General features: G+C 42.9%; 1 protein-coding gene across 1 annotated transcript in view; it reads left to right on the top strand.

Moving 5' to 3' along the window:
• The window catches only part of LOC133540808 (serine/threonine-protein kinase MAK-like), a 59662-nt gene that overhangs the window by 19064 nt on the left and 15351 nt on the right, over positions 1-25247 (top strand). The window contains exons 4-8 of the mRNA XM_061883758.1: positions 2149-2270; positions 6604-6686; positions 12816-12948; positions 14684-14855; positions 24626-24793. Coding sequence (XP_061739742.1) covers positions 2149-2270; positions 6604-6686; positions 12816-12948; positions 14684-14855; positions 24626-24793 — 678 coding nt within the window. The remainder of the gene's footprint in view (positions 1-2148; positions 2271-6603; positions 6687-12815; positions 12949-14683; positions 14856-24625; positions 24794-25247) is intronic.

Raw genomic sequence — 25247 nt, 5'->3', positions numbered from 1 at the left:
AGATACAAGGACGCCGCAAACTCCACAGATCTCCGGTAAGAGGCGATTTTTTAACACAATTTTGCCACCGAAACCTGCCGGTTGACAAGTGGTCGGGATCCATGTCCGCTTGACCGCTCTGATCCATAGTAAAGCTTCACCTCTAGGAATTTTAAACAAGGAATCACCGTGTGTTTGTGTGGCTAAAGGCTAATGCTTCCCAACTCCATCTTTCTACTTTGACTTCTCCATTATTAATTGAACAAATTCGTGGATGATGATATTGATAGGGAAGGACTACAAAAATAAATAAATAAATAAAAAGTAAAAAAAAAAAAGGGACGGATTCAGATGTTTTTAGACACATTTACTAGGATAATTCTGGGAACTTCCTTATCTTTCTATAGTGTTGCTAGTGTTTTAGTGAGTTAAATAGTACCCAATAGTCGGAGGGGTGTGTCCACGGGTGTCTTGAGGCCAGTGTCTTGAGGGAGGTCACGGCAGATACAAGGACGCCGCAAACTCCGCAGATCTCCGGTAAGAGGTGACTTTTTAACACAATTTTCTCACCGAAACCTGCCGGTTGACAAGTGGTGGTGTTTCATGTTCGCTTGACCGCTCTGATCCAAAGTAAAGCGTCACCTTTCGGGAATTTTAAACAAGGAATCACCGTGTGTTTGTGTGGCTAAAGGCTAAAGCTTCCCAACTCCATCTTTCTACTTTGACTTCTCCATTATTAATTGAACAAATTGCAAAAGATTCAGCAACACAGATGTCCAGAATACTGTGTAATTGCGCGATGAAAAGACAAAATATTTCCTGACAGTCCGTGACGTCACGCGCACGCGTCATCATTTTGCGACGTTTTCAACAAGAAACTCCGCGGGAAATTTAAAATTGCAATTTAGTAAACTAAACCGGCCGTATTGGCATGTGTTGCAATGTTAATATTTCATCATTGATATATAAACTATCAGACTGAGTGGTTGGTAGTAGTGGGTTTCAGTAGGCCTTTATAGGCCTACTGAAACCACGCAGCCTGATAGTTTATATATCAATGATGAAATATTAACACTGCAACACATGCCAATACGGCCGGTTTAGTTTACTAAATTGCAATTTTAAATTTCCCGCGGAGTTTCTTGTTTGAAAACGTCGCGGAAGGATCATGTGTATGATGACGCGTGCGGACATATTAGCCCAGCACCACTTACGGCTAAAAGTCGTCTCTTTTCATCGCATAATTACACACTAATTTGGACATCTATGTTGCTTAATGTTTTGCAATTTGTTCAATTAATAATGGAGATTATAAAGAAGAATGCTGTTGGTGGAAAGCGGTGGATTGCAGCTGCCTTTATCAACCGAAACACAGCCGGTGTTTCTTTGTTTGTTGTGAAGCTTTAACACAGAGCGGTCAAGCGAACATGTTTCTCCACGTCAACCAGCAAGTTTTTGGATGGGAAAATTGTGATATTAAGTGGATTATTCGACCTCCTCCTGTAGCTGTCAAAAAGGCAGCTGTGATCTTGGCTCCTCCATTGGCTTCTCTCAGAGACACTGGTCTTCACTTTCAAGTATGACTTTATAATCTCACTAAAACACTATTAACACGATAGGAAGATAAAGGATTTTCCAGAATTATCCTAGTATATGTGTCTAATAACATCTGAATCGCTCACACTGCCGTCGCCTTTTCTTTTTTTCTTTTTTTCTTTTTTAGTGCTCCACTCTAACTTTCCTCATCCACAAATCTTTCATCCTCGCTCAAATTAATGGGAAACTCATCGCTTTCTCGGTCCGAATTGCACTTGCTGCTGGTGGCTATAATTATAAACAATGTGAGGATGTGAGGAGCCCTACAACCCATGACGTCATGCGCACATCGTCTGCTACTTCCGGTACAGGCAAGGCTTTTTTATTAGCGACCAAAAGTTGCGAACTTTATCGGCGATGTTCTCTACTAAATCCTTTCAGCAAAAATATGGCAATATCGCGAAATGATCAAGTATGACACATAGAATGGACCTGCTATCCCCGTTTGAATAAGAAAATCTCATTTCAGTAGGCTTTTAATAAAGACCATAATTCCTTCTTTACGGATTTTGTCAATTGAATTTATTGGAGATTTTAACTGTTTTTAATTGTTTCATTGTCCTTTCTTTACAGTCACTGAAGAAACTGAATCATCCCAATGTAATAAAATTGAAGGAGGTCATAAGGGAAAATGATCATCTCTTCTTTGTTTTTGAATATATGAAAGAAAACCTCTACCAGCTCATGAATGACAGGTAAGATAATCACCAGTGTTGTTATTGAAATGTATATTTAACGCGTTACTATCGCCTTAACTTTGACAGCCTTAATTAAAACATGAAATATCTACACGAGCGATTGTGCAGCGTTTGTTTTTTTGATAGTCAGGTCATTTTGGCGTTCATTGTGTGCATTTTGTCAACTTGCAGGTGAAAAAAACATATTTGACTGTGGACATTAGAGTTGTATTTGACAGAGGGTAGAGAGGGGGAATGGCATCACTGGTATTCCTAATATAATGGCCTTTACAGCAGGTTGCAAAGGAATTAAAGTCATGTGTGTGTTTGAATGAGCTGCCACTCTGCAGGAACGGAGATGCTTTGTCACCCTGGAAAAACACATACATTAGCCACAGTCTTGTACAAAGAGCAGGGTTCAAAGTGTAAAGAAAAAGTAGCAGCGTTTTGACAGAAATGATGGCGATAGCACAGAATTTGCAAATACACGAAATAGGACTATTTTAAATACACTGCAAAAACTGAAATCTAAGTAAGATGAAATATCTCAAATAAGGGTGATATTTGCTTATTTTCTGTCTGATGAGATAATTCTTCTCACTAAGCAGATTTTATGTTAGAGTTTTTTACTTATTTTAAGGATTTTGGTCCGAAATGATCTCAGTAGGGCTTCACGGTGGAAGAGGGGTTAGTGCGTCTGCCTCACAATACGAAGATCCTGCAGTCCTGGGTTCAATTCCAGGCTGAGGAGTTTGCATGTTCTCCCCGTGAATGCGTGGGTTCCCTCCCACTTCCAAAGACATGCACCTGGGGATAGGTTCATTGGCAACACTAAATTGGCCCTACTGTGTGAATGTGAGTGTGAATGTTGTCTGTCTGTCTGTGTTGGCCCTGCGATGAGGTGGCGACTTGTCCAGGGTGTACCCCGCCTTCCGCCCGATTGTAGCTGAGATAGGCGCCAGCGCCCCCCGCGACCTCAAAAAGGAATAAGCGGTAGAAAATGGATGGATGGATGATCTCAGTAGGGCTTCACGCAGAGGGCTTAGTGCGTCTGCCTCACAATACGAAGGTCCTGCAGTCCTGGGTTCAAATCCCGGCTCGGGATCTTTCTGTGTGGAGTTTGCATGTTCCCCCCGTGAATGCGTGGGTTCCCTCCGGGTACTCCGGCTTCCTCCCACTTCCAAAGACATGCACCTTGGGATAGGTTGATTGGCAACACTAAATTGGCCCTAGTGTGTGAATGTGAGTGTGAATGTTGTCTGTCTGTGTTGAGGTGGCGACTTGTCCAGGGTGTACCCCGCCTTCCGCCCGATTGTAGCTGTGATAGGCGCCAGCGCCCCCCGCGACCCCGAAAGGGAATAAGCGGTAGGAAATGGATGGATGGATGATCTCAGTAAGATAACACAGCTTGTAGCTGAAATTGTATGACCTTCCATCCATCCATTTTCTACCGCTTATTCCCTTTTGGGATCGCGGGGGGCGCTGGCGCCTATCTCAGCTACAATCGGGCGGAAGGCGGGGTACACCCTGGACAAGTCGCCACCTTGTATGACCTATATTGAGTAAAACATGCTTGAAACTAAAATATCAATTGATGCAAAGCTGTGTCATTTACCCTGACAAGTATAAAACAATTTTTTTAAGTAATAATTTCTTACTTCAAGCATGAAAAAAAAATCATGTTGCCGAGCGCATATCATTATGTCAAGATAGTGGCCCTAGTATATACTTATTTAGGTATATTTTTCAACATATTGAGCAAAAAGATCTTTTTTTTTTTTTTTTACCAAGAAAAGTGCACTTGTTATTAGTGAGAATATACTTATTTTGTCATGTCTTTTTGAACATGTTTTGGTTTAGGTCATGTTCTGTATGGTTTTTGGACACTCAGTTCCTGCTTTTTTACTCTCTTGTTTTGTCACCATAGCAACCATTCGTTTCACCTGTTTCACATTTGGAGTCTCACACCTGTTTTCACTAACCATGTCACTATTATTTAAACCGAAATTTGCCAGGAAGTCAGCCTGGCGACTTTACCTCTGATACTGTTCATAGTTATGCTTCTTGCCATGCCACGTAAGTTTTGGTTTTTCATGTCACAGTTATCAAGTTTTGTTTCAGGTTCATAGTTTCTGCCTTTGTGCAAGTTTTTGTTTCATTAGCCAAGTTTTTGTACTTCCGCCTTGTGCGCGCCTTTTGTTCCTTTTTTTGTAGTAATCAATAAATATGTCCTTACCTTCACGCCTTGCCCGCTCCAACTTTCCTTTGCATTCAGGGTAAACAAACCCCCAAGTCCACGTTTTGACATATTTTAAGGTATTTTTGGGTTCATTGAGGTTAGCTAATTGTACTTGTTTTGGAAAGTCTTGACAAGCCAAAATGTCTTGTTGTATTGGCAGATAATTTTGCTTTGTACAAATAAAATACCCCTAATTTTTGTATGTTTTTTTTCTTGTTTTTGAACGCTGACTTTTTGCAGTGTAGTCAATTATGCAATTCGATTCGGAGGAGTCTCTTTTGACTATCAACCTCGCAGTCGTCTGACATTAAGCATCACACCACCCTCTATGGTGGTGTGGTGTTTACCCTCTACCCTAAAAACCCTTGTGGATGTACTACCAGTTTGTGGTTGCCAGTGTTCTGTACTACAGTACAGTACATCTAAGGACAGCTCCAGACTGGAGAAACTGATCAGGCGGGCCGGTTCTACGATCGGAATAAAACTGGACTCACTGGTCACGGTGGAAGCGAAGAGGACTGTGGAAAAACTAGTGAGCATCCTGGATGATGCCAGTCACCCTCTGCATAGCGTTATCAGGAGCCAGAGGAGCCTGTTTAGTGCTAGACTGCTTCATCCCAAATGCCATTACATTGTACAACTCCTCTCTGGGTGTGTGTGTGTGTGTGTGTGTGTGTGTGTGTGTGTGTGTGTGTGTGTGTGTGTGTGTGTGTGTGTGTGTGTGTGTGTGTGTGTGTGTGTGTGTGTGTGTGTGTTGGGGGGTGGGGGTAGTTGGTACTAGGATGACAAAACAATAACAGTGCAATACTTTTTCATAAAATGGTCACTAATACGGGCTTCACGGTGGGAGAGGGGTTAGTGCGTCTGCCTCACAATACGAAGGTCCTGCAGTCCTGGGTTCAAATCCAGGCTCTGGATCTCTCTATGTGGAGTTTGCATGTTCTCCCCGTGAATGCGTGGGTTCCCTCCGGGTACTCCGGCTTCCTCCCACTTCCAAAGACATGCACCTGGGGATAGGTTGATTGGCAACACTAAATGGTCCCTAGTGTGTGAATGTGAGTGTGAATGTTGTCTGTCTATCTGTGTTGGCCCTGCGATGAGGTGGCGACTTGTCCAGGGTGTACTCCGCCTTCCACCCGATTTTAGTTGAGATAGGCGCCAGCGCCCCCCGCAACCCCAAAAGGGAATAAGCGGTAGAAAATGGATGGGTCACTAATACCTAGTTTCTCTTGTTATATTCTTATTTTACTGTTATATTTTTATTCTCATTGTAATATTTTTCTATTTTGTTTCCATTTACACCCCCATTATTTACTTTTTACTTTTTAAATCCGATCTCAATTCTGGACACTGCTGCTGAAATTTTAATTTTCCTGAGGGAACTCTCCTGAAGGAATCAATAAAGTACTATCTATCTATCTATCTATCTATCTATCTATCTATCTATCTATCTATCTATCTATCTATCTATCTATCTATCTATCTATCTATCTATCTATCTATCTATCTATCTATCTATCTATCTATCTATCTATCCATCCATCCATCCATCCATCCATCCATCCATCCATCCATCTATCATCTATCTATCTATCTATCTATCTATCTATCTATCTATCTATGGGAGAGAGGGGTGTTAAGTACCTGCTGAGGCCCCCCTAAATACAGCAGGTGTGTTGGGAGGATGGATAGATTGCATTTTTTCATTTCATCTTTTAATGTAAGTGACATCATCTTGTGTGCAGACAAATGAATGTCCAATATCTAGATTTGTATTCTTATGTGCACAAGAATTTTATGGGTTCTTGCCATGCAAATGTGGGACTATTCCCAATTGTTATGTGAATTTGTGATACTTTCTATTGCTTATTGTTGTTGGAAATGTACAATATGAAGTAATTGAAAACTGCCAAACATCTGAAAGGGAAAAAAAAAGGCACGAAGACTGTTATTTAAAGATATTTAAAGCTGCTGATGTAATTTGCTTTTTTAGTTTCTTGAGCTTCTATGTCTTTCTGTCATTTTCATTTCCATAAAGCATGTTTTTCCTCTGAATATTCTTTTGAACTCCAATCTCATTGTATTTGTGGTCTTTTGACACTTTGCTTCCAGGAACTGCGCAATGTTTTCTGAGAACGAGATAAGGAACATCATGTTTCAGGTGCTTTCTGGGTTAGCGTTTATGCATAAACATGGTAAGAACATCTTTTTTTTTTTTTTGCCTTTATATAATCTTAATTGACTAATTACCTAAATAATATAGGCATGCGTGAATAAACATCTACAAATCTGGAGGTCAGGTTAACTTGATCACTTTGCATGTCACATTAAAGGGGCATTGCACTTTTTTGGGGGGGAATTTCACCTATCATTCTCAATCCTTATGTAAGACAAGTTAACATGTGTTTTTTATATTTTGAATGAATTGAAACAAGTATGTAAATGCGAACAAAAGTCTGCTTGGAATGGAGCCTCTGGGATTTGCTGTATTCTGCCTGTAAAGCCCTTAAACAACATTCAAACACCTCCTTTGAGCTTTTATACACACGCTGTAAGTAGGGCTGAGCGATATATCGATATACTCGATATACTCGATATAAGACGGGTTTGTCTCTGTGCGATATAGAAAATGACTATATCATGATATTCGAGTATACGTTCTCACACAGTTGCTTTAAGCTGCTGGCATCACACTACAGGCTCTTCCCACTCTTTCTTGTCTCTCCTTCTTACATACATCACATATGTATACGCCCTCGCGGAGCAGAGAGGTAGCAGCATGGGTAACGTTAGCTGTGGTGCGGGTGGTAATACGAGAGAAAGAAGGTACGAAGGAATAATTAATTCCCAAGAAAAACAGCAGGGGGTCCATCGTCTGGCGGTGGTTTGGCTTCAAGAGGGAATATGTCGAACTGACAACCGTAATTTGTTAAGTGTGGGGCAAAGGCGTTGCTTCAAATAGTAGCATTACTGCTAATATCTAGCATCATTTGCAAAGTCACCTGCTAGAGAATGAAGAGTGATTACTCCGCGTGTCAACATATCCATTTGGTGCCACACCATCAAAATGCCGAGGCAAACATTTCCAGATCAACACCGTATGTAAAAAATTGTCAACAACAAAAGGAGATAATGTCCGCAGTAACCTACCACATAGCGAAGGACAGACTCTATTTGATTTTCTATTATACAGCTCAAATATATTGTGTGACATCATGCACAAAAGCGCACTGTATTTGTTTTAAACTATTGTAGTGGCGTTCTGTACAAAAAGTGCACTTTAATTTAGTGTTGTTTTGATATGTCATCTTAGTGACATCATGCACAAAAGTGCACTAATAGCTTGTTTTAAAATTTCTCTGACAATCTTGCACTTTCTGTTTTGGAAATGACATGAATGTTTGTGCCACTGCTTAATAACTGTTTAATAAATACGGTTTTGGTCAATTGACTTAGTTGTGATTTCCCTCTCTGCATGAAATTTTAAAATTAGCATATATTAATGCAGTATGAACAAGAATGTTTTAATGTAGACACATAGAATCATCATACTGCTGTGATTATATGTATCAAGTGTTAGTTCAAGGCTAAGGCAAAATATCGAGATATATATCGTGCATCGCGATATTAAGATGTAATGTAGTAACAGGCACGTTTACTACTGATTACTACTGACTGCAACAAACATAATACAAAATCACCTACTGTACAATGTCTGCTCTCGCTGGGTTGTCGACTGTTAGGAAGGATGTTGATATATTCCTATTTGGAGGAAAAATGACTCATAATCCTCGCAAACAAGGGTGTGGAACTAAACATCTTTTTGTGTCCTTCTTGACATTACCGGGTCAAAATCGGATGGTAAAGTTTACCAGCTTGTCGTTTTATGTCCTGATCCTTCTACTCTCCTGGTGAGAGGCATTATTTTTGAGCTAGAAAAAACTTTCACAGGATCCGAGGCGAGATAGTAGCTCAATAGCAGGAGAAGCTACTCTCTGTGATTTGATTGTTCTGCGTTAGAGCTTGAAATAACAATATCACTAATATTTGGTTAATATTCACAAAATGTAAATGAAGGAGGAGATTTTCATTTACATTTCGTGAATATTAACCAAATATCACTAATATTTGGTTAATATTCACGAAATGTAAATGAAAATCTTCTCTCTGAGCTGCCACCTTACCGTGGTAGAGGAGTTTGCGTGTCCCAATGATCCTAGGAGCTATGTTGTCTGGGGGGTTTATGCCCCCTGGTAGGGTCTCCCAAGGCAAACTGGTCCTAGGTGAGGGACCAGACAAAGAGCAGCTCGAAAACCTCTATGAAAAGTAAAAACAAAGGACCCAGATTTCCCTCGCCCGGACGCGGGTCACCGGGGCCCCCCTCTGGAGCCAGGCCCGGAGGTGGGGCACGATGGCGAGCGCCTGGTGGCCGGGCCTGTACCCATGGGGCCCGGCCGGGCACAGCCCAAAGAGGCAACGTGGGTCCCCCCTCCAATGGGCTCACCACCCATAGCAGGGGGCATAGAGGTCGGGTGAAATGTGAGCTGGGCGGCAGCCGAAGGCAGGGCACTTGGCGGTCCGATCCTCGGCTACATAAGCTCGCTCTTGGGACGTGGAACGTCACCTCACTGGGGGGAAAGGAGCCTGAGCTAGTGCGCGAAGTAGAGAAATTCCGGCTGGATGTAGTCAGACTCACTTCGACGCACAGCAAGGGCTCTGGAACCACTTCTCTTGAAAGGGGCTGGACTCTCTTTCACTCTGGCGTGGCCGGCAGTGAGAGGCGACGGGCTGGGGTGGCAATTCTGGTTGTCCCCCGGCTTAAAGCCTGCACGTTGGAGTTCAACCCAGTGGACGAAAGGGTAGCCTCCCTCCGCCTTCGGGTGGGGGGACGGGTCCTGACTGTTGTTTGTGCTTATGCACCAAACAGCAGTTCAGAGTACCCACCCTTTTTGGGTACACTCGAGGGAGTACTGGAGAGTGCTCCCCCGGGTGATTCCCTTGTCCTACTGGGGGACTTCAACGCTCATGTTGGTAACGACAGTGAAACCTGGAGAGGCGTGATTGGGAAGAATGGCCGCCCGGATCTGAACCCGAGTGGTGTTTTGTTATTGGACTTCTGTGCTCGTCACAGTTTGTCCATAACAAACACCATGTTCAAACATAAGGGTGTCCATATGTGCACTTGGCACCAGGACACCCTAGGCCGCAGTTCCATGATCGACTTTGTAGTTGTGTCATCGGATTTGCGGCCTCATGTTTTGGACACTCGGGTAAAGAGAGGGGCGGAGCTTTCTACCGATCACCACCTGGTGGTGAGTTGGCTGCGATGGTGGGGGAGGATGCCGGACAGACCTGGCAGGCCCAAACGCATTGTGAGGGTTTGCTGGGAACGTCTGGCAGAGTCTCCTGTCAGAGAAAGTTTCAATTCCCACCTCCGGAGGAACTTTGAACATGTCACCAGGGAGGTGCTGGACATTGAGTCCGAGTGGACCATGTTCCGCACCTCTATTGTCGAGGCGGCTGATCGAAGCTGTGGCCGCAAGGTAGTTGGTGCTTGTCGTGGCGGTAATCCTAGAACCCGCTGGTGGACACCAGCGGTGAGGGATGCCGTCAAGCTGAAGAAGGAGTCCTACCGGGTTCTTTTGGCTCATAGGACTCCAGAGGCAGTGGACAGGTACCGACAGGCCAAGCGGTGTGCAGCTTCGGCGGTCACAGAGGCAAAAACTCGGACATGGGAAGAGATTGGGGAAGCCATGGAAAATGACTTCCGGATGGCTTCAAAGCGATTCTGGACCACCATCCGCCGCCTCAGGAAGGGGAAGCAGTGCACTGTCAACACCGTGTATGGTGCGGATGGTGTTCTGCTGACCTCAACTGCGGATGTTGTGGATAGGTGGAAGGAATACTTTGAAGACCTCCTCAATCCCACCAACATGTCTTCCTATGAGGAAGCAGTGCCTGGGGAATCTGTGGTGGACTCTCCTATTTCTGGGGCTGAGGTTGCTGAGGTAGTTAAAAAGCTCCTCGGTGGCAAGGCCCCAGGGGTGGATGAGATCCGCCCGGAGTTCCTTAAGGCTCTGGATGCTGTGGGGCTGTCTTGGTTGACAAGACTCTGCAGCATCGCGTGGACATCGGGGGCGGTACCTCTGGATTGGCAGACCGGGGTGGTGGTCCCTCTCTTTAAGAAGGGGGACCGGAGGGTGTGTTCCAACTATCGTGGGATCACACTCCTCAGCCTTCCCGGTAAGGTTTATTCAGGTGTACTGGAGAGGAGGCTACGCCGGATAGTTGAACCTCGGATTCAGGAGGAACAGTGTGGTTTTCGTCCTGGTCGTGGAACTGTGGACCAGCTCTATACTCTCGGCAGGGTTCTTGAGGGTGCATGGGAGTTTGCCCAACCAGTCTACATGTGCTTTGTGGACTTGGAGAAGGCATTCGACCGTGTCCCTCGGGAAGTCCTGTGGGGAGTGCTCAGAGAGTATGGGGTATCGGACTGTCTTATTATGGCAGTCCGATCCCTGTACGATCAGTGTCAGAGCTTGGTCCGCATTGCTGGCAGTAAGTCGGACACGTTTCCAGTGAGGGTTGGACTACGCCAAGGTTGCCCTTTGTCACCGATTCTGTTCATAACTTTTATGGACAGAATTTCTAGGCGCAGTCAAGGCATTGAGGGGTTCCGGTTTGGTGGCCGCGGGATTAGGTCTCTGCTTTTTGCAGACGATGTGGTCCTGTTGGATTCATCTGGCCGGGATCTTCAGCTCTCACTGGATCGGTTCGCAGCCGAGTGTGAAGCGGCCGGAAGGAGAATCAGCACCTCCAAATCCGAGTCCATGGTTCTCTCCCGGAAAAGGCTGGAGTGCCATCTCCGGGTTGTGGAGGAGACCCTGCCCCAAGTGGAGGAGTTCAAGTACCTAGGAGTCTTGTTCACGAGTGGGGGAAGAGTGGATCGTGAGATCGACAGGCGGATCGGTGCGGCGTCTTCAGTAATGCGGACGTTGTACCGATCTGTTGTGGTGAAGAAGGAGCTGAGCCGGAAGGCAAAGCTCTCAATTTACCGGTCGATCTACGTTCCCATCCTCACCTATGGTCATGAGCTTTGGGTCATGACCGAAAGGATAAGATCACGGGTACAAGCGGCCGAAATGAGTTTCCTCCGCCGTGTGGCGGGGCTCTCCCTTAGAGATAGGGTGAGAAGCTCTGTCATCCGGGAGGAACGCAAAGTAAAGCCGCTGCTCCTCCACATCGAGAGGAGCCAGATGAGGTGGTTCGGGCATCTGGTCAGGATGCCACCCGAACGCCTCCCTAGGGAGGTGTTTAGGGCACGTCCAACCGGTAGGAGGCCACGGGGAAGACCCAGGACATGTTGGGAAGACTATGTCTCCCGGCTGGCCTGGGAACGCCTCGGGATCCCCCGGGAAGAGCTAGACGAAGTGGCTGGGGAGAGGGAAGTCTGGGCTTCCCTGCTTAGGCTGCTGCCCCCGCGACCCGACCTCGGATAAGCGGAAGAAGATGGATGGATGTAAATGAAAATACTGTTGATGCTTTTTGGCCAGTTATTTATAGGGCCTTATGGGCGGAATAGGGAGCATGGTGGCAGAGGTGTTAGTGCCTAACAATAAGAAGGTCCTGGCTTCGATTTGCGGGCTCTGGGTCTTTGGGAGTTTGCATATTCTCTCCCTTTGACTGCATGGGTTCCACTTTGAGTTCTTTGGCTTCCTCCCACCTCCAAAGACATGCACCTGGGTATAGGTTGACTGCCAACAATAAATTGGCGCTAGTGTGTGAATGTGAGTGTGTCTGTCTATCTTTGTTGGCCCTGGGATGAGTGTGTACCCAGCATTCCTCCCGAGTAAAGCTGGGATAGGCTCCAGCACCCCTGTGACGCCAAGAGGGACAAGCGGTAGGAAATGGATGGATGGATATGGGAGAAATAGAGGACCTTACATTGACTCCATTGTAAGAGGACTTATATGTAAGTTTATTTACCAGTTAGAATGCATTAAAAAAAAATACATCCGTCTTCTTGTCTCTCATTATGATTGTAAACAATAGGCAAAATTCCAGAAAAAAGTGCAGTTTCCCTTTAAAGCTGCTCTATGTCATTTGCTCACATTTTTAAGCCAAAAATCCTATCATAACACATTATTATGAATTAATTTGATTGTTTTTAATATGCCAAGGGCCAACAGAACGGCAATTTTAACACCCCTGTTTAAATGGGATACAACGGGGAAGTGGACATGATTATTGTAGGTTGGAATCAAAAGGGCAAATCATTTCTTGCCAAAATGCAACCATTTTACTTTTTCATTTTTATGATCCAGGTTATTTTCACCGTGACATGAAACCGGAGAATTTACTCTGCATGGGCCCGGAGTTGGTTAAGATTGCAGATTTTGGACTTGCCAGAGAAATTCGCTCCCAGCCACCATACACTGATTATGTGTCCACCAGATGGTGAGACTCAAATTTGATAGTACTTGGCTAGTTTGACAATACAGGAGATGCTTGATATTTTTGTACATACAAAATCCCAAAAAAAGTGAAGTTGACACATTGCGTGGATTCGTAAATAAAAACAGAATCCTTTTCAACTTATATTCAATTGGATAGACTGCAAAGACAAGATATTTAATGTTCAAGTGTTGTTGTTTTTTTGCAAATAATCACTAATTCAGAATTTAATGGCAGCAACACATTGCAAAAAAGTTGGCACAGGGGTATTTTTTACCACTGTGTTACATGGCCTTTCCTTTTAACAACACTCAGTAAACGTTTGGGAACTGAGGAGACCAATTTTTTAAGCTTTTCAAGTGGAATTATTTCCCATTCTTGCTTGATGTACAGCTTAAGTTGTTCAACAGTCCGGGGTCTCCGTTGTCATATTTTCCACTTCAAAATGCGCCACACCTTTTCAATGGGAGACAGGTCTGGACTACATGCAGGCCAGTCTAGTACCCGCACTCGTTTACTACGAAGCCACGCTGTCGTAAAACTTGCAGAATGTGACTTGGCATTGTCTTGGTGAAATAAGCAGGGGCGTCCATGAAAAAGACATTGCTTGGATGGCAACATATGTTGCTCCAAAACTTGTATGTAGCTTTCAGCATTAATGGTGCCTTCACAGACGTGTATGTTACCCATGCCTTGGGCACTTATACACCCCCATACTATCACAGATTCTGGCTTTTGAAGTTTGCACTTGTAACAGACCGGATGGTTCTTTTCCTCTTGGTACGGAGGACACAACGTCCACAAATTCCCAAAAACAATTTGAAATATGGACTCATCAGAACACTTTTCCAATTTGCATCAGTCCATCTTAGATGAGATCAGAACCAGTGAACCCGGTGGCGTTTCTGGGTGTTGTTGATAAATGACTTTGGCTTTGCATAGTAGAGTTTTAACTTGCACTTACAGATGTAGTGATGAACTGTAGTTACTGACAGTGGTTTTCTGAAGTGTTCCTGAGCCCGTGTGGTCATATACTTTACACACTGTTGTCGCCTTTTGATGCATTACCGCCTGAGAGATCGAAGGTCACAGGCATTGCCACTTACGTGCAGTGATTTCTCCAGATTCTCTGAACCTTTTGATGATATTACGGACCATAGATGGTGAAATCCCTAAATTCCTTGCAATAGCTGGTTAAGAAATGTTGTTCTAAAACTGTTTGATTATTTGCTCACAAAGTGGTGACCCTTGCCCCAGCTTTGTTTGTGAATGACTGAGCATATCATGGAAGCTGCTTCTATACCCAAACATGGCGACCACCAGTTCACCTATGGGACGTTCCAAATAAGTGTTTGATGAGCATTCCTCCACATTCTCTCTCTTTTTTGCACATTCCAGCTTTTTTGAAACATGTTGCAGGCATCAAATTCCAAAATCAGCTAATATTTGCAAAAAATAAGAAAGTTTACCAGTTCGAACATTAAATATATTTTCTTTGCAGTCTATTCAATGGAATATAAGTTGAAAAGGATTTGCAAATCACTGTATTCTGTTTTTATTTACGATTTACACAACGTGACAACTTCACTGTTTTGAGTTTTGTAATATAGGATTGATATTTAGTATGTGATTGTAAAAAAAAAACAACACAAAACCTATATTTGAAGAGAAATATGTGAAGTGTGAAATGTTGTTGATTATGTGAGACTGATCTAAGTATACAGCTGTGTTTTAACAGGTACAGAGCTCCAGAAATTTTGCTCAAGTTCACCTCATACAGCTCACCCATTGACATCTGGGCATTAGGGTGCATCATGGCAGAGTTGTACGCACTTCGACCCTTGTTTCCCGGCAACAGCGAGGTGGATCAGATCTTTAAGATTTGTCAGGTGCTGGGGACTTTGAAAAAGGTGAGCCAACACAAAATAGCATCAGTTTTCACATAGGGCTGCACAATTAATCACATTTTAATTGCGATGACGATTTTGGCCGCTACGATGAAATGAGGGTGGTCGTCGGCGATATCAACCTTTAAATTCAGTTCAAGTACTTCCACAACCAACAGTCAACCAACCACCAGGGGGCGACCAAAGGACAGTGGAATCCTGGGAGTAAGAGTAAGAATGAGTGAGAGGGTGACTGACAGTTGATCAGCCGCCCGTCTGCAGCTCCCGAAAATATTTGGAAAAATACATGCATTATTCCATTTGTGCCCTTCTCTCCCATAAGCAGACCTGGGCAACCCGCCGAACATTCCTCAATTATTTTTTTTTATCTTTAAGATGGAAACTGTAGCTGCCATTACGCAAATACGGTGTTAGCTTTCACTGTTATGCTGATGACACCCAACTCTACATGGCCCTAAAGCTGATCAACACGCCGGATTGTAGTCAGCTGGAGGCGTGTCTTAATGAAATTAAACAATGGATGTCCGCTAACTTTTTGCAACTCAATGCCAAAAAAACGGAAATGCTGATTATCGGTCCTGCTAGACACCGAACTCTATTTAATAATACAACTCTAACATTTGACAACCAAACAATTAAACAAGGCGACACGGTAAAGAATCTGGGTGTTATCTTCGACCCAACTCTCTCCTTTGAGGCACACATTAAAAGCGTTACTAAAACGGCCTTCTTTCATCTCCGTAATATCGCTAAAATTCGCTCCATTCTGTCCACTAAAGACGCTGAGATCATTATCCATGCGTTTGTTACGTCTCGCCTCGACTACTGTAACGTATTATTTTCGGGTCTCCCCATGTCTAGCATTAAAAGATTACAGTTGGTACAAAATGCGGCTGCTAGACTTTTGACAAGAACAAGAAAGTTTGATCACATTACGCCTGTACTGGCTCACCTGCACTGGCTTCCTGTGCACTTAAGATGTGACTTTAAGGTTTTACTACTTACGTATAAAATACTACACGGTCCAGCTCCATCCTATCTTGCCGATTGTATTGTACCATATGTCCCGGCAAGAAATCTGTGTTCAAAGGACTCCGGCTTATTAGTGATTCCCAAAGCCCCAAAAAAGTCTGCAGGCTATAGAGCGTTTTCCGTTCGGGCTCCAGTACTCTGGAATGCCCTCCCGGTAACAGTTCGAGATGCTACCTCAGTAGAAGCATTTAAGTCTCACCTTAAAACTCATTTGTATACTCTAGCCTTTAAATAGACTCCCTTTTTAGACCAGTTGATCTGCCGTTTCTTTTCTTTTTCTTCTATGTCCCACTCTCCCTCGTGGAGGGGGTCCGGTCCGATCCGGTGGCCATGTACTGCTTGCCTGTGTATCGGCTGGGGACATCTCTGCGCTGCTGATCCGCCTCCGCTTGGGATGGTTTCCTGCTGGCTCCGCTGTGAACGGGACTCTCGCTGCTGTGTTGGATCCGCTTTGGACCGGACTCTCGCGACTGTGTTGGATCCATTATGGATTGAACTTTCACAGTATCATGTTGGACCCGCTCGACATCCATTGCTTTCCTCCTCTCCAAGGTTCTCATAGTCATCATTGTCACCGACGTCCCACTGGGTGTGAGTTTTCCTTGCCCTTATGTGGGCCTACCGAGGATGTCGTAGTGGTTTGTGCAGCCCTTTGAGACACTAGTGATTTAGGGCTATATAAGTAAACATTGATTGATGATTGATTGATTTTAAGTGACCATAAGTCTTGAACTATACAAAGTATTTCAATGGTTGGAATCTGCGCTTTTGCATTATAAACTAGTCACTATGGTAATCTCATTAGTTACTATGGTAATCAATCAATCAATGTTTACTTATATAGCCCTAAATCACTAGTGTCTCAAAGGGCTGCACACACCACAACACGAACCACTACGACATCCTCGGTAGGCCCACATAAGGGCAAGGAAAACTCACAACCAGTGGGACGTCGGTGACAATGAGGACTATGAGAACCTTGGAGAGGACGAAAGCAATGGATGTCGAGCGGGTCTAACATGATACTGTGAAAGTTCAATCCATAATGGATCCTACACAGCAGCCAGAGTCCCGTTCACAGCGGAGCCAGCAGGAAACCATCCCAAGCGGAGGCGGATCAGCAGCGCAGGGATGTCCCAAGCCGATACACAGGCGAGCGGTCCATCCTGGGTCCCGACTCAGGACAGCCAGTACGTCATCCATGGCCACCGGATCGGACCGGATCCCCTCCACAAGGGAGAGTGGGACATAGGAGAAAAAGAAAAGAAACGGCAGATCAACTGGTCTAAAAAGGGAGTCTATTTAAAGGCTAGAGTATACAAATGAGTTTTAAGGTGAGACTTAAATGCTTCTACTGAGGTGGCATCTCGAACTGTTACCGGGAGGGCATTCCAGAGTACTGGAGTACTGTAATCTAAGTCACAGTAGCTCAGACGAGGCACCAACCAGTGTGGGTGGGGAGCGTTTCCACAAAGTGTTTTCAGAGCGGCCAGCCTGAAAATGCGGATGTCAGGGACAGACGGGGAAGGAGATTTTTACAACAGAGTTCCAAAGCTTAGTGATGTATCAGATATATCAGTCATGACTTGGACTTTGGCGCGGTTTGTTTTCCCATGGTGCAAAGCGACTTGACTGGACACGACGTGAAGGTAACGGCATGATTTAATTTCACTCAAAAAGGAACAAACAAAAGGCGCGCACAAGGCGGAGAACAAACTTGGCTAAGAAAAACAAAAACTAGCACAAAGGCAGAACTATGGACATAAAACAAAACTACACTTACGGTGATGTGAGCAGAACCGCATGAATTTTGATATCAAGAGCTGTGGCATAAACAGAGCCTGGACCAGGGGTCACCAACCTTTTTGAAACCAAGAGCTACTTCTTGGGTACTGATTAATGCGAAGGGCTACCAGTTTGATACACACTTAAATAAATTTGCTCAGTTTACCTTTAACTCTATGTTATTATTAATAATTAATGATATTTATCTTTGTGGAAACACTGATCATCTTAATGGTTTCTCACAATAAATATATATTTTTGATGACATGACCATTAAATAGGTTAAAATCCAATCTGCACTTTGTTAGACTTTATAACAAACTGGACCAAGCTGTATTTCTAACAAAGACAAATCATTATTTCTTCTTGATTTTCCAGAACAAAAATTTTAAAAGAAATTCAAAAGACTTTGAAATAAGATTTAAATTTGATTCTACAGATTTTCTAGATTTGCCAGAACATTTTTTATGAATTTTAATCATAGGAAGTTCGAAGAAATATTTCACAAATATGCTTTGTCGTAAAAACAGAAGCTAAAATGAAGAATTAAATTAAAATTGATTTTTTATTCTTTACAACAAAAAAAATAAATTGACTTGAACATTGATTTTAATTGTCAGGAAAGAAGAGGAAGGAATGTAAAAGGCAAAAAGGTATATGTGTTTAAAAATCCTAAAATCATTTTTAAGGTTGTATTTTTTCTCTAAAAATGTCTTTCTGAAAGTTTTAAGAATCTAAGTAAAAAAAAAAAAAAAAATTCATTTAAACAAGTGAAAACCACGTTTTTAAACCATCCATCCATCCATTTTCTACCGCTTATTCCTTTTTTAAAATATTTTCTTGGATTTTCAAATTCTATTTAAGTTTTGTCTCTCTTAGAATTAAAAATGTCGAGCAAAGCGAGACCAGCTTGCTAGTAAATAAATAAAATTTTAAAAATTAGGAGGCAGCTCACTGGTAAGTGCTGCTATTTGAGCTATTTTTAGAACAGGCCAGCGGGCTACTCATCTGGTCCTTACGGGTTACCTGGTGCCCGCGGGCACCGCTTTGGTGACCCCTGGCCTAGACTATCAGGGTTGAATCAAGAGTGATGTTGCCAGACTGACTACCTGGCAACTACAGGCTTAAATAATAGTGACTTGATTAATGACCGGTGCGTGAGTCCAAATGAGTACAGGTGAACTAATCGGTCGTCATGGTGACAAAACAATGGAGCATAAACAGAAACTAAAACCAACAACATAACTAAACAAAACGTGACCACAGAACATGACAATATCAGATTGGAGTTGTTTTTTTTTTTTACCCCTCGCATTCATATTTCACAGTGTTTGTTGCATTTTTGTTGCGTTTCGCTTGATTGTAAAATATGTAGATCGAGCAGTGGTGTGATGTTCATATGTTATCAATATTCAGTGTTTTATCATTCATAGAACAATTTAAAATTCCATTAGTTTTTTTAAGGCGGTCTGTCATAACGTTTTTAGCATTCAATCAGATATTATTGTGAGTTTTTGTATTTGTGTTCCTAAAAATCAGATATACCGGCCCCAGACACATTTTTTTCTCTAAATTTGGCCCGAATGTTATGGTTTGAAGAGGGGAGATGACGGCTCAGACAGCAGGGGGCAGTATGCTCAATAATTAATTTATTATTTATTAAGATTATGTGTGCAATTGATTGTCGTGTATTATCGTGATGTTGAGGAGAGCGAGAGGAAGGACAAAGCAGTAGGACAGTCTGTGAAAAGGCGAGGGGGGTCGAGGGTAAGAACGAGGCAGCGTAGTCCGTGTCCGGATAAGGGGTCGAGGATCGAGGAAGGCAGTCCAAATCACAAACGCGGACGACAAGAGATCACAACAGGGAGACTTGGGAAGGCACTGCGGGAGAACAAACGAGGACGTCAGACACGGAGAGAGAGAGCATTAGGCTTCGACTTACGGTACACTATTCAGAAACTAAGTTCCAACCTGGTTCCTGGTACTTTATACAGATACTTCTCATCAGGTGCGCTGATTGCTGATCGCCCTCAAGCTTGCTGGCCTGTGGGTGTGACGTGGCTCGGGACGGCAAGCAGAGCGCAAAGATTGTAATACGCCCTGGCCGTGCCAGCGAGTCAAAATAATTGCTCAGGCCTTCAATAGGGTGACCCACATTTCAACCCCGGAACACAACCACAAGCCTTTCCGTTCTCGAGGCATCCTCCCGCTCGTTCCCCAAACCCGGAAATTCTCCTGCGCGTATAAACAAAGCGACAGCAAAGCTGCGTTGGTGCGCACATTTCAACAAATTAACGAGTCACGGCGACAGGTTAAGCAATAAAAACACTTCCCTTCTTTCCTCAATGGCCATCGTTTGCTCGCGACGTGAAGCTAATAATCCAAACAGAGTTATGGTTGCTCACAGAGCAGTCCAAAGGCGCAAAGCCCTGACGTACAGACTACCGTGCACACCGAGAGACCCCGTATCCATCCACCTCTCAAACACATGCATTCAGAACGGATTTAATACCATTTTATTTAGCAAAGACACATGCGGTAGCAAACGGATGGATTCATGGATGTCCTATATATACTGTGAGCAGTACAGTGTGTCCCTTGTATGTGTCTTTTGTGCATATTCTTATTTGTTCACTTGTTTGTACTTTATGATCGCACTCTGCATTGGCATATTTATTTTCAGTTAGCCCCTTTGTTGTAAATTGTATTTTATAACAGATTTTTTCTTTAATTACATTTGATTTTGAAATAAAGGCACGGTTAACATACGGTTTGTTTAAAATAGAATGGGCAATAAAAGTCACCAGCCTTGGCGTCACTATAGACAGCGATTTTAAACTAGACAAACAAGTCCATGGCGTTTTAAAATCGTGTTTTTATCACCTTCGTCTTTTAGTAAAGGTTAAACCGTTTTTATCTTTTAACCTTTTTGAACAAGTCGTGCATGCTTTTATTTCAAGTGGCCTGGACTACTGCAATGCACTTTATGCTGGTATTAGCCAAAAAGCTCTCTCCCGGTTGCAGTTAGTCCAGAACGCGGCAGCACGACTTTTAACAGGGGCCAGGAAACGCCAGCATATAACCCCAATTCTTCAGAGTTTGCACTGGCTCCCTGTTCATTTTAGAATTGATTTTAAAACATTGCTGTTTGTTTTTAAATCTTTACATGGACTGGCACCTCAATATATCTCAGACCTTATCCAAATTTACATCCCTGCGCGCGCTCTGAGGTCCGAGAGCCAGTTCCAGCTCGTGGTGCCCAAGACCAGACTTAAGACCAGGAGAGACAGGGCCTTCTCTGTGGTCGGCCCTAAGCTCTGGAACACTCTGCCCCTCCATGTTCAAACTGCTTCCACAGTGGAGTGTTTTAAGTCTCGTCTTAAGACCCACTTTTATTCTTTGGCTTTTAACACTACGTGAGTTGTGTGGTCCTCTGTTCTCTGTTGTCCTCTGTGTTTTTTATACACTTTGATTTTTATTTTACTGTTTTAATTGATTTTACCCTTTAAAATAGTTTTTAATCATATTTGTTTTTATATTGTTTTTATTGGTTTTATTTTTATTCATTTTTTGTTTTATTCAGTCATTGGTGGAGCATAATATTGTTTTTAACATGGCTGTGCAGCACTTTGGAAATGTTATTGTTGTTTAAATGTGCTATATAAATAAAGTGGATTGGATTGGATTAAAAAAAAAAAAGTTTTACATAACATAGTAATGTTGTCCCGATACCAATATTTTAGTACTGGTGCCAGTACCAAGTGTCTATTTCAATACTTTTCGGTAATTTTCTAAATATGGGGGACCACAAAAATTGTATTATTGGTTTTATTTTAACAAAAAATCTTAGGGTACATTAAAAATATGTTTCTTATTTTAATCGAAGAACAATTGTGTCCTTAAATAAAGTAGTAAACATACTAGACTTGTAGTCGTAAGTAAGCAAACAAAGAATCCTAATTTGTCTGCTGAGGCATGCGGTAACATAATGTGTCATCTATCATTCTATTTTGTCAAAATTATGAGGGACAAGCTGTAAAAATGAATTATTAATCCACTTTATAATTCACTGTTAATATCTGCTTATTTTCTGTTTTGACATGTTCCATCTACACTTCTGATAAAATATAATATTCACTTATTCTTCCCATGTTTGGATACTTTACATTAGTTTTGGATGATACAAATTTAGGTATCAATCCGATACCAAGTAGTTACAGGATCATATGTTGATCATATTCAAAGTCTTCATGTGTCCATGGACATATTTCCTGAGTTTATAAACATAATATATATTTTTTTAAAATGATTTTGTGACGATAAAAATATTGATGTAATTATCTGTGTTGGCCCTGCGATGAGGTGGCGACTTGTCCAGGGTGTACCCCGCCTTCCGCCCGATTGTAGCTGAGATAGGCGCCAGCGCCCCCCGCAACCCCGAAAGGGAATAAGCGGTAGAAAATGGATGGATGGATACTAGTATCGACTAGATACGCCTGTACAGTGGATGTCAGGTGTAGATCCATCCATGGCATTCGTTCAGGGTGCTAGCTTGCCGTTAGCGGTTAGCTATCGCATCCTCCTACAGCGTGAAGTGAATCATGTTTAGCTATTCCTCGTCCTGCAGGGATGATACTTGTAAGAAACTCACTTTATTTGCTGCCATGGAGGCGAGGATTAGTGATTCAGAAGTAGCTAAAGCACTGCCGACTGCGAATGGACGTCCGTGCTACCTAGCTAGCTATGTCTTAAAACACCTCTTCCTGAGGGTGTTTCAGTGTTGTAACTCCACCTTCATCTTAGTTTTTTGGCCAAAAATGTGTCCGTTCTCCCTTTTCTGTCTACACACTGTGTCTGCTTGTAAGTACTCTGTGATTGTGCGCTGCCGAACATGCTCCTCCGCTCCCAAAACAGCAATGTTGTGACGTGACTAAGCTCCGTCATGCCCGGGAATTGCTACTTTTCAAGCAGAGTAGATACCACTTTTGATTCATTAGTACCGCGATCATTATTGATAAGAAATAATCTCGATTATTATTTTGACGATAATCGTGCAGCCCTATATTCATATCTGTGGGCTTAATTGTGGTTTTCACACTGTCAAATACTCTCCCGAGTAGAGTAGTCTGACAAATTCTTAGTGTTTTTTCTATGATGTTATCAGAGATGTCCGATGATGTGTTTTTTGCCGATATCCGATATTCTGATATTGTCCAACTCTTAATTACCGATTTCAATATCAACTGATACCGATATATACAGTCGTGGAATTAACACATTATTATGCCAAATTTTGTCATGATGCCCCGCTGGATGCATTAAACAATGTAACTAGGTTTTCCAAAATAAATCATCTCAAGTTACGGAAAAAAATGCCAACATGGCACTGCCATATTTATTATTGAAGTCACAAAGTGCATTATTTTTTTTAACATGCCTCAAAACAGCAGCTTGGAATTTGGGACATGCTCTCCCTGAGAGAGCATGAGGAGGTTGAGGTGGGCGGGATTAAGGTGGGGGAGTAGGTGGTGTATATTGTAGCGTCCCGGAAGAGTTAGTGCTGCAACGGATTCTGGGTATTAATTATGTTGCGTTTATGTTGTGTTACGGTGCGGATGTTCTCCCGAAATGTGTTTGTCATTCTTGTTTGGTGTGGGTTCACAGTGTGGCGCATATTTTTAACAGTGTTAAAGTTGTTTATTCGGCCACCCTCAGTGTACCATGATTGATAAACGTGGACCCCGACTTAAACAAGTTGAAAAACTTATTCGGGTGTTACCATTTAGTGGTCAATTGTACCGAATATGTACTGAACTGTGCAGTTTACTTATAAAAGAATCAATCAATCAAAGTGTGACCTGTATGGCTGTTGACCAAGCATGCCTTGCATTTACTTGTGTGTGTGAAAAGCCGTAGATATCATGTGACTGGGCCGGCACGCCCCCAATATTATTGTCTGCCTGCCTGTAGTCAAGACCTGTCTCCCATTGAAAATGTGTGGCGCACTATGAAGCCTAAAATACCACAACGGAGACCACGGACTGTTGAACAGCTTAAGCGGTATATCAAGCAAAAATAGGAAAGAATTCCACCCAAAGTGTTGTTAAAAGGAAAGGCCATGTAACACAGTGGTAGAAATGACCCCGGGCCAACTTTTTTTGCTACGTGTTGCTGCCATTAAATTTTGAGTTAATGATTATTTGCAAGGCTTCACGGTGGCAGAGGGGTTAGTGCGTCTGCCTCACAATACGAAGTTCCTGCAGTCCTGGGTTCAAATCCAGGCTTGGGATCTTTCTGTGTGGAGTTTGCATGTTCTCCCCGTGAATGCGTGGGTTCCCTCCGGGTACTCCGGCTTCCTCCCACTTCCAAAGACATGCACCTAGGGATAGGTTGATTGGCAACACTAAATTGGCCCTAGTGTGTGAATGTGAGTGTGAATGTTGTCTGTCTATCTGTGTTGGCCCTGCGATGAGGTGGCGACTTGTCCAGGGTGTACCCCGCCTTCCGCCCGATTGTAGCTGAGATAGGCACCAGCGCCCCCCGCGACCCCAAAAGGGAATAAGCGGTAGAAAATGGATGGAGAAAATGGATTATTTGCAAAAAAAAAATCAGTTTCTCAATTCGAACATTAAATATCTTGTCTTTGCAGTCGATTCAGTTGAATATAGGTTGAAAAGGATTAGCAAATCACTGTATTCTGTTTTTATTTACGAATTACACAACGCGCCAACTTCACTGGTTTTGGGTTTTGTAGGTTGCGACTTAATATCTACAACAAGCATCAAAGTATTTCATTTAAATTGTCAGCAAGATCATTCTTGTAGATCTTGAACATGTAGAGAAAAAACTTTTTTTTTTTTAGCAAAACTGTCTTGAGTTTGAAAGTTTAACTCGGATTTGTGACGGAACCAATTATACTGACTACTGTCTTTCGATCATGTGTCTCCCCGCATTAGGCAGAATGGTCCGAAGGCTACACTTTAGCCACTCGAATCAACTTCCGCTTTCCAAAATGTGTCCCGACCAGCCTCAGCTCTCTGATTCCCAACGCCAGCGAAGAAGCAATCACATTGATGAAAGACATGCTGCAATGGGATCCCAAGAAAAGGCCAAGTGCTGCTCAGGTACATTGAAATGGTTTTGGTAAATTAGTTGAAGACAGAAAACCTGCAAAAAGATCTAGAAACTGTGTATGTCCGAACCAACAGAACTTCACATGAGCAAGTATTGGAAACACATCAATCAAGCAATCAATGTTAATTTATATGGCCCTAAATCACAAGTGTCTCAAAGGGCTGCACAAGCCACAATGACATTCTCGGTTCAGAGCCCACAAAAGGGCAAGGAAAAACTCACAACCCAGTGGGATGTCAATGAGAATGACAATGAGAAACTTTGGAAAGGACTGAAAAAAAAAACCTGTATAAAAACTAAATAATACAATGATCCCCTTATTCCCTTTATTACATTCTATGGCTTTTTGCACCCGGAGCTCTTCTGTGTCCACATATTTCTTTCTCGATATGTTTAGATACGTTTTGTCTGTAAACAATATAACAATTATATAAACGTGTGTAT

This window comes from Nerophis ophidion, linkage group LG22 (genome assembly GCF_033978795.1).
Source record: "Nerophis ophidion isolate RoL-2023_Sa linkage group LG22, RoL_Noph_v1.0, whole genome shotgun sequence".
Classification (NCBI taxonomy): Eukaryota; Metazoa; Chordata; class Actinopteri; order Syngnathiformes; family Syngnathidae; genus Nerophis; species Nerophis ophidion.
This window is presented reverse-complemented; position numbering and strand designations above follow the sequence as displayed.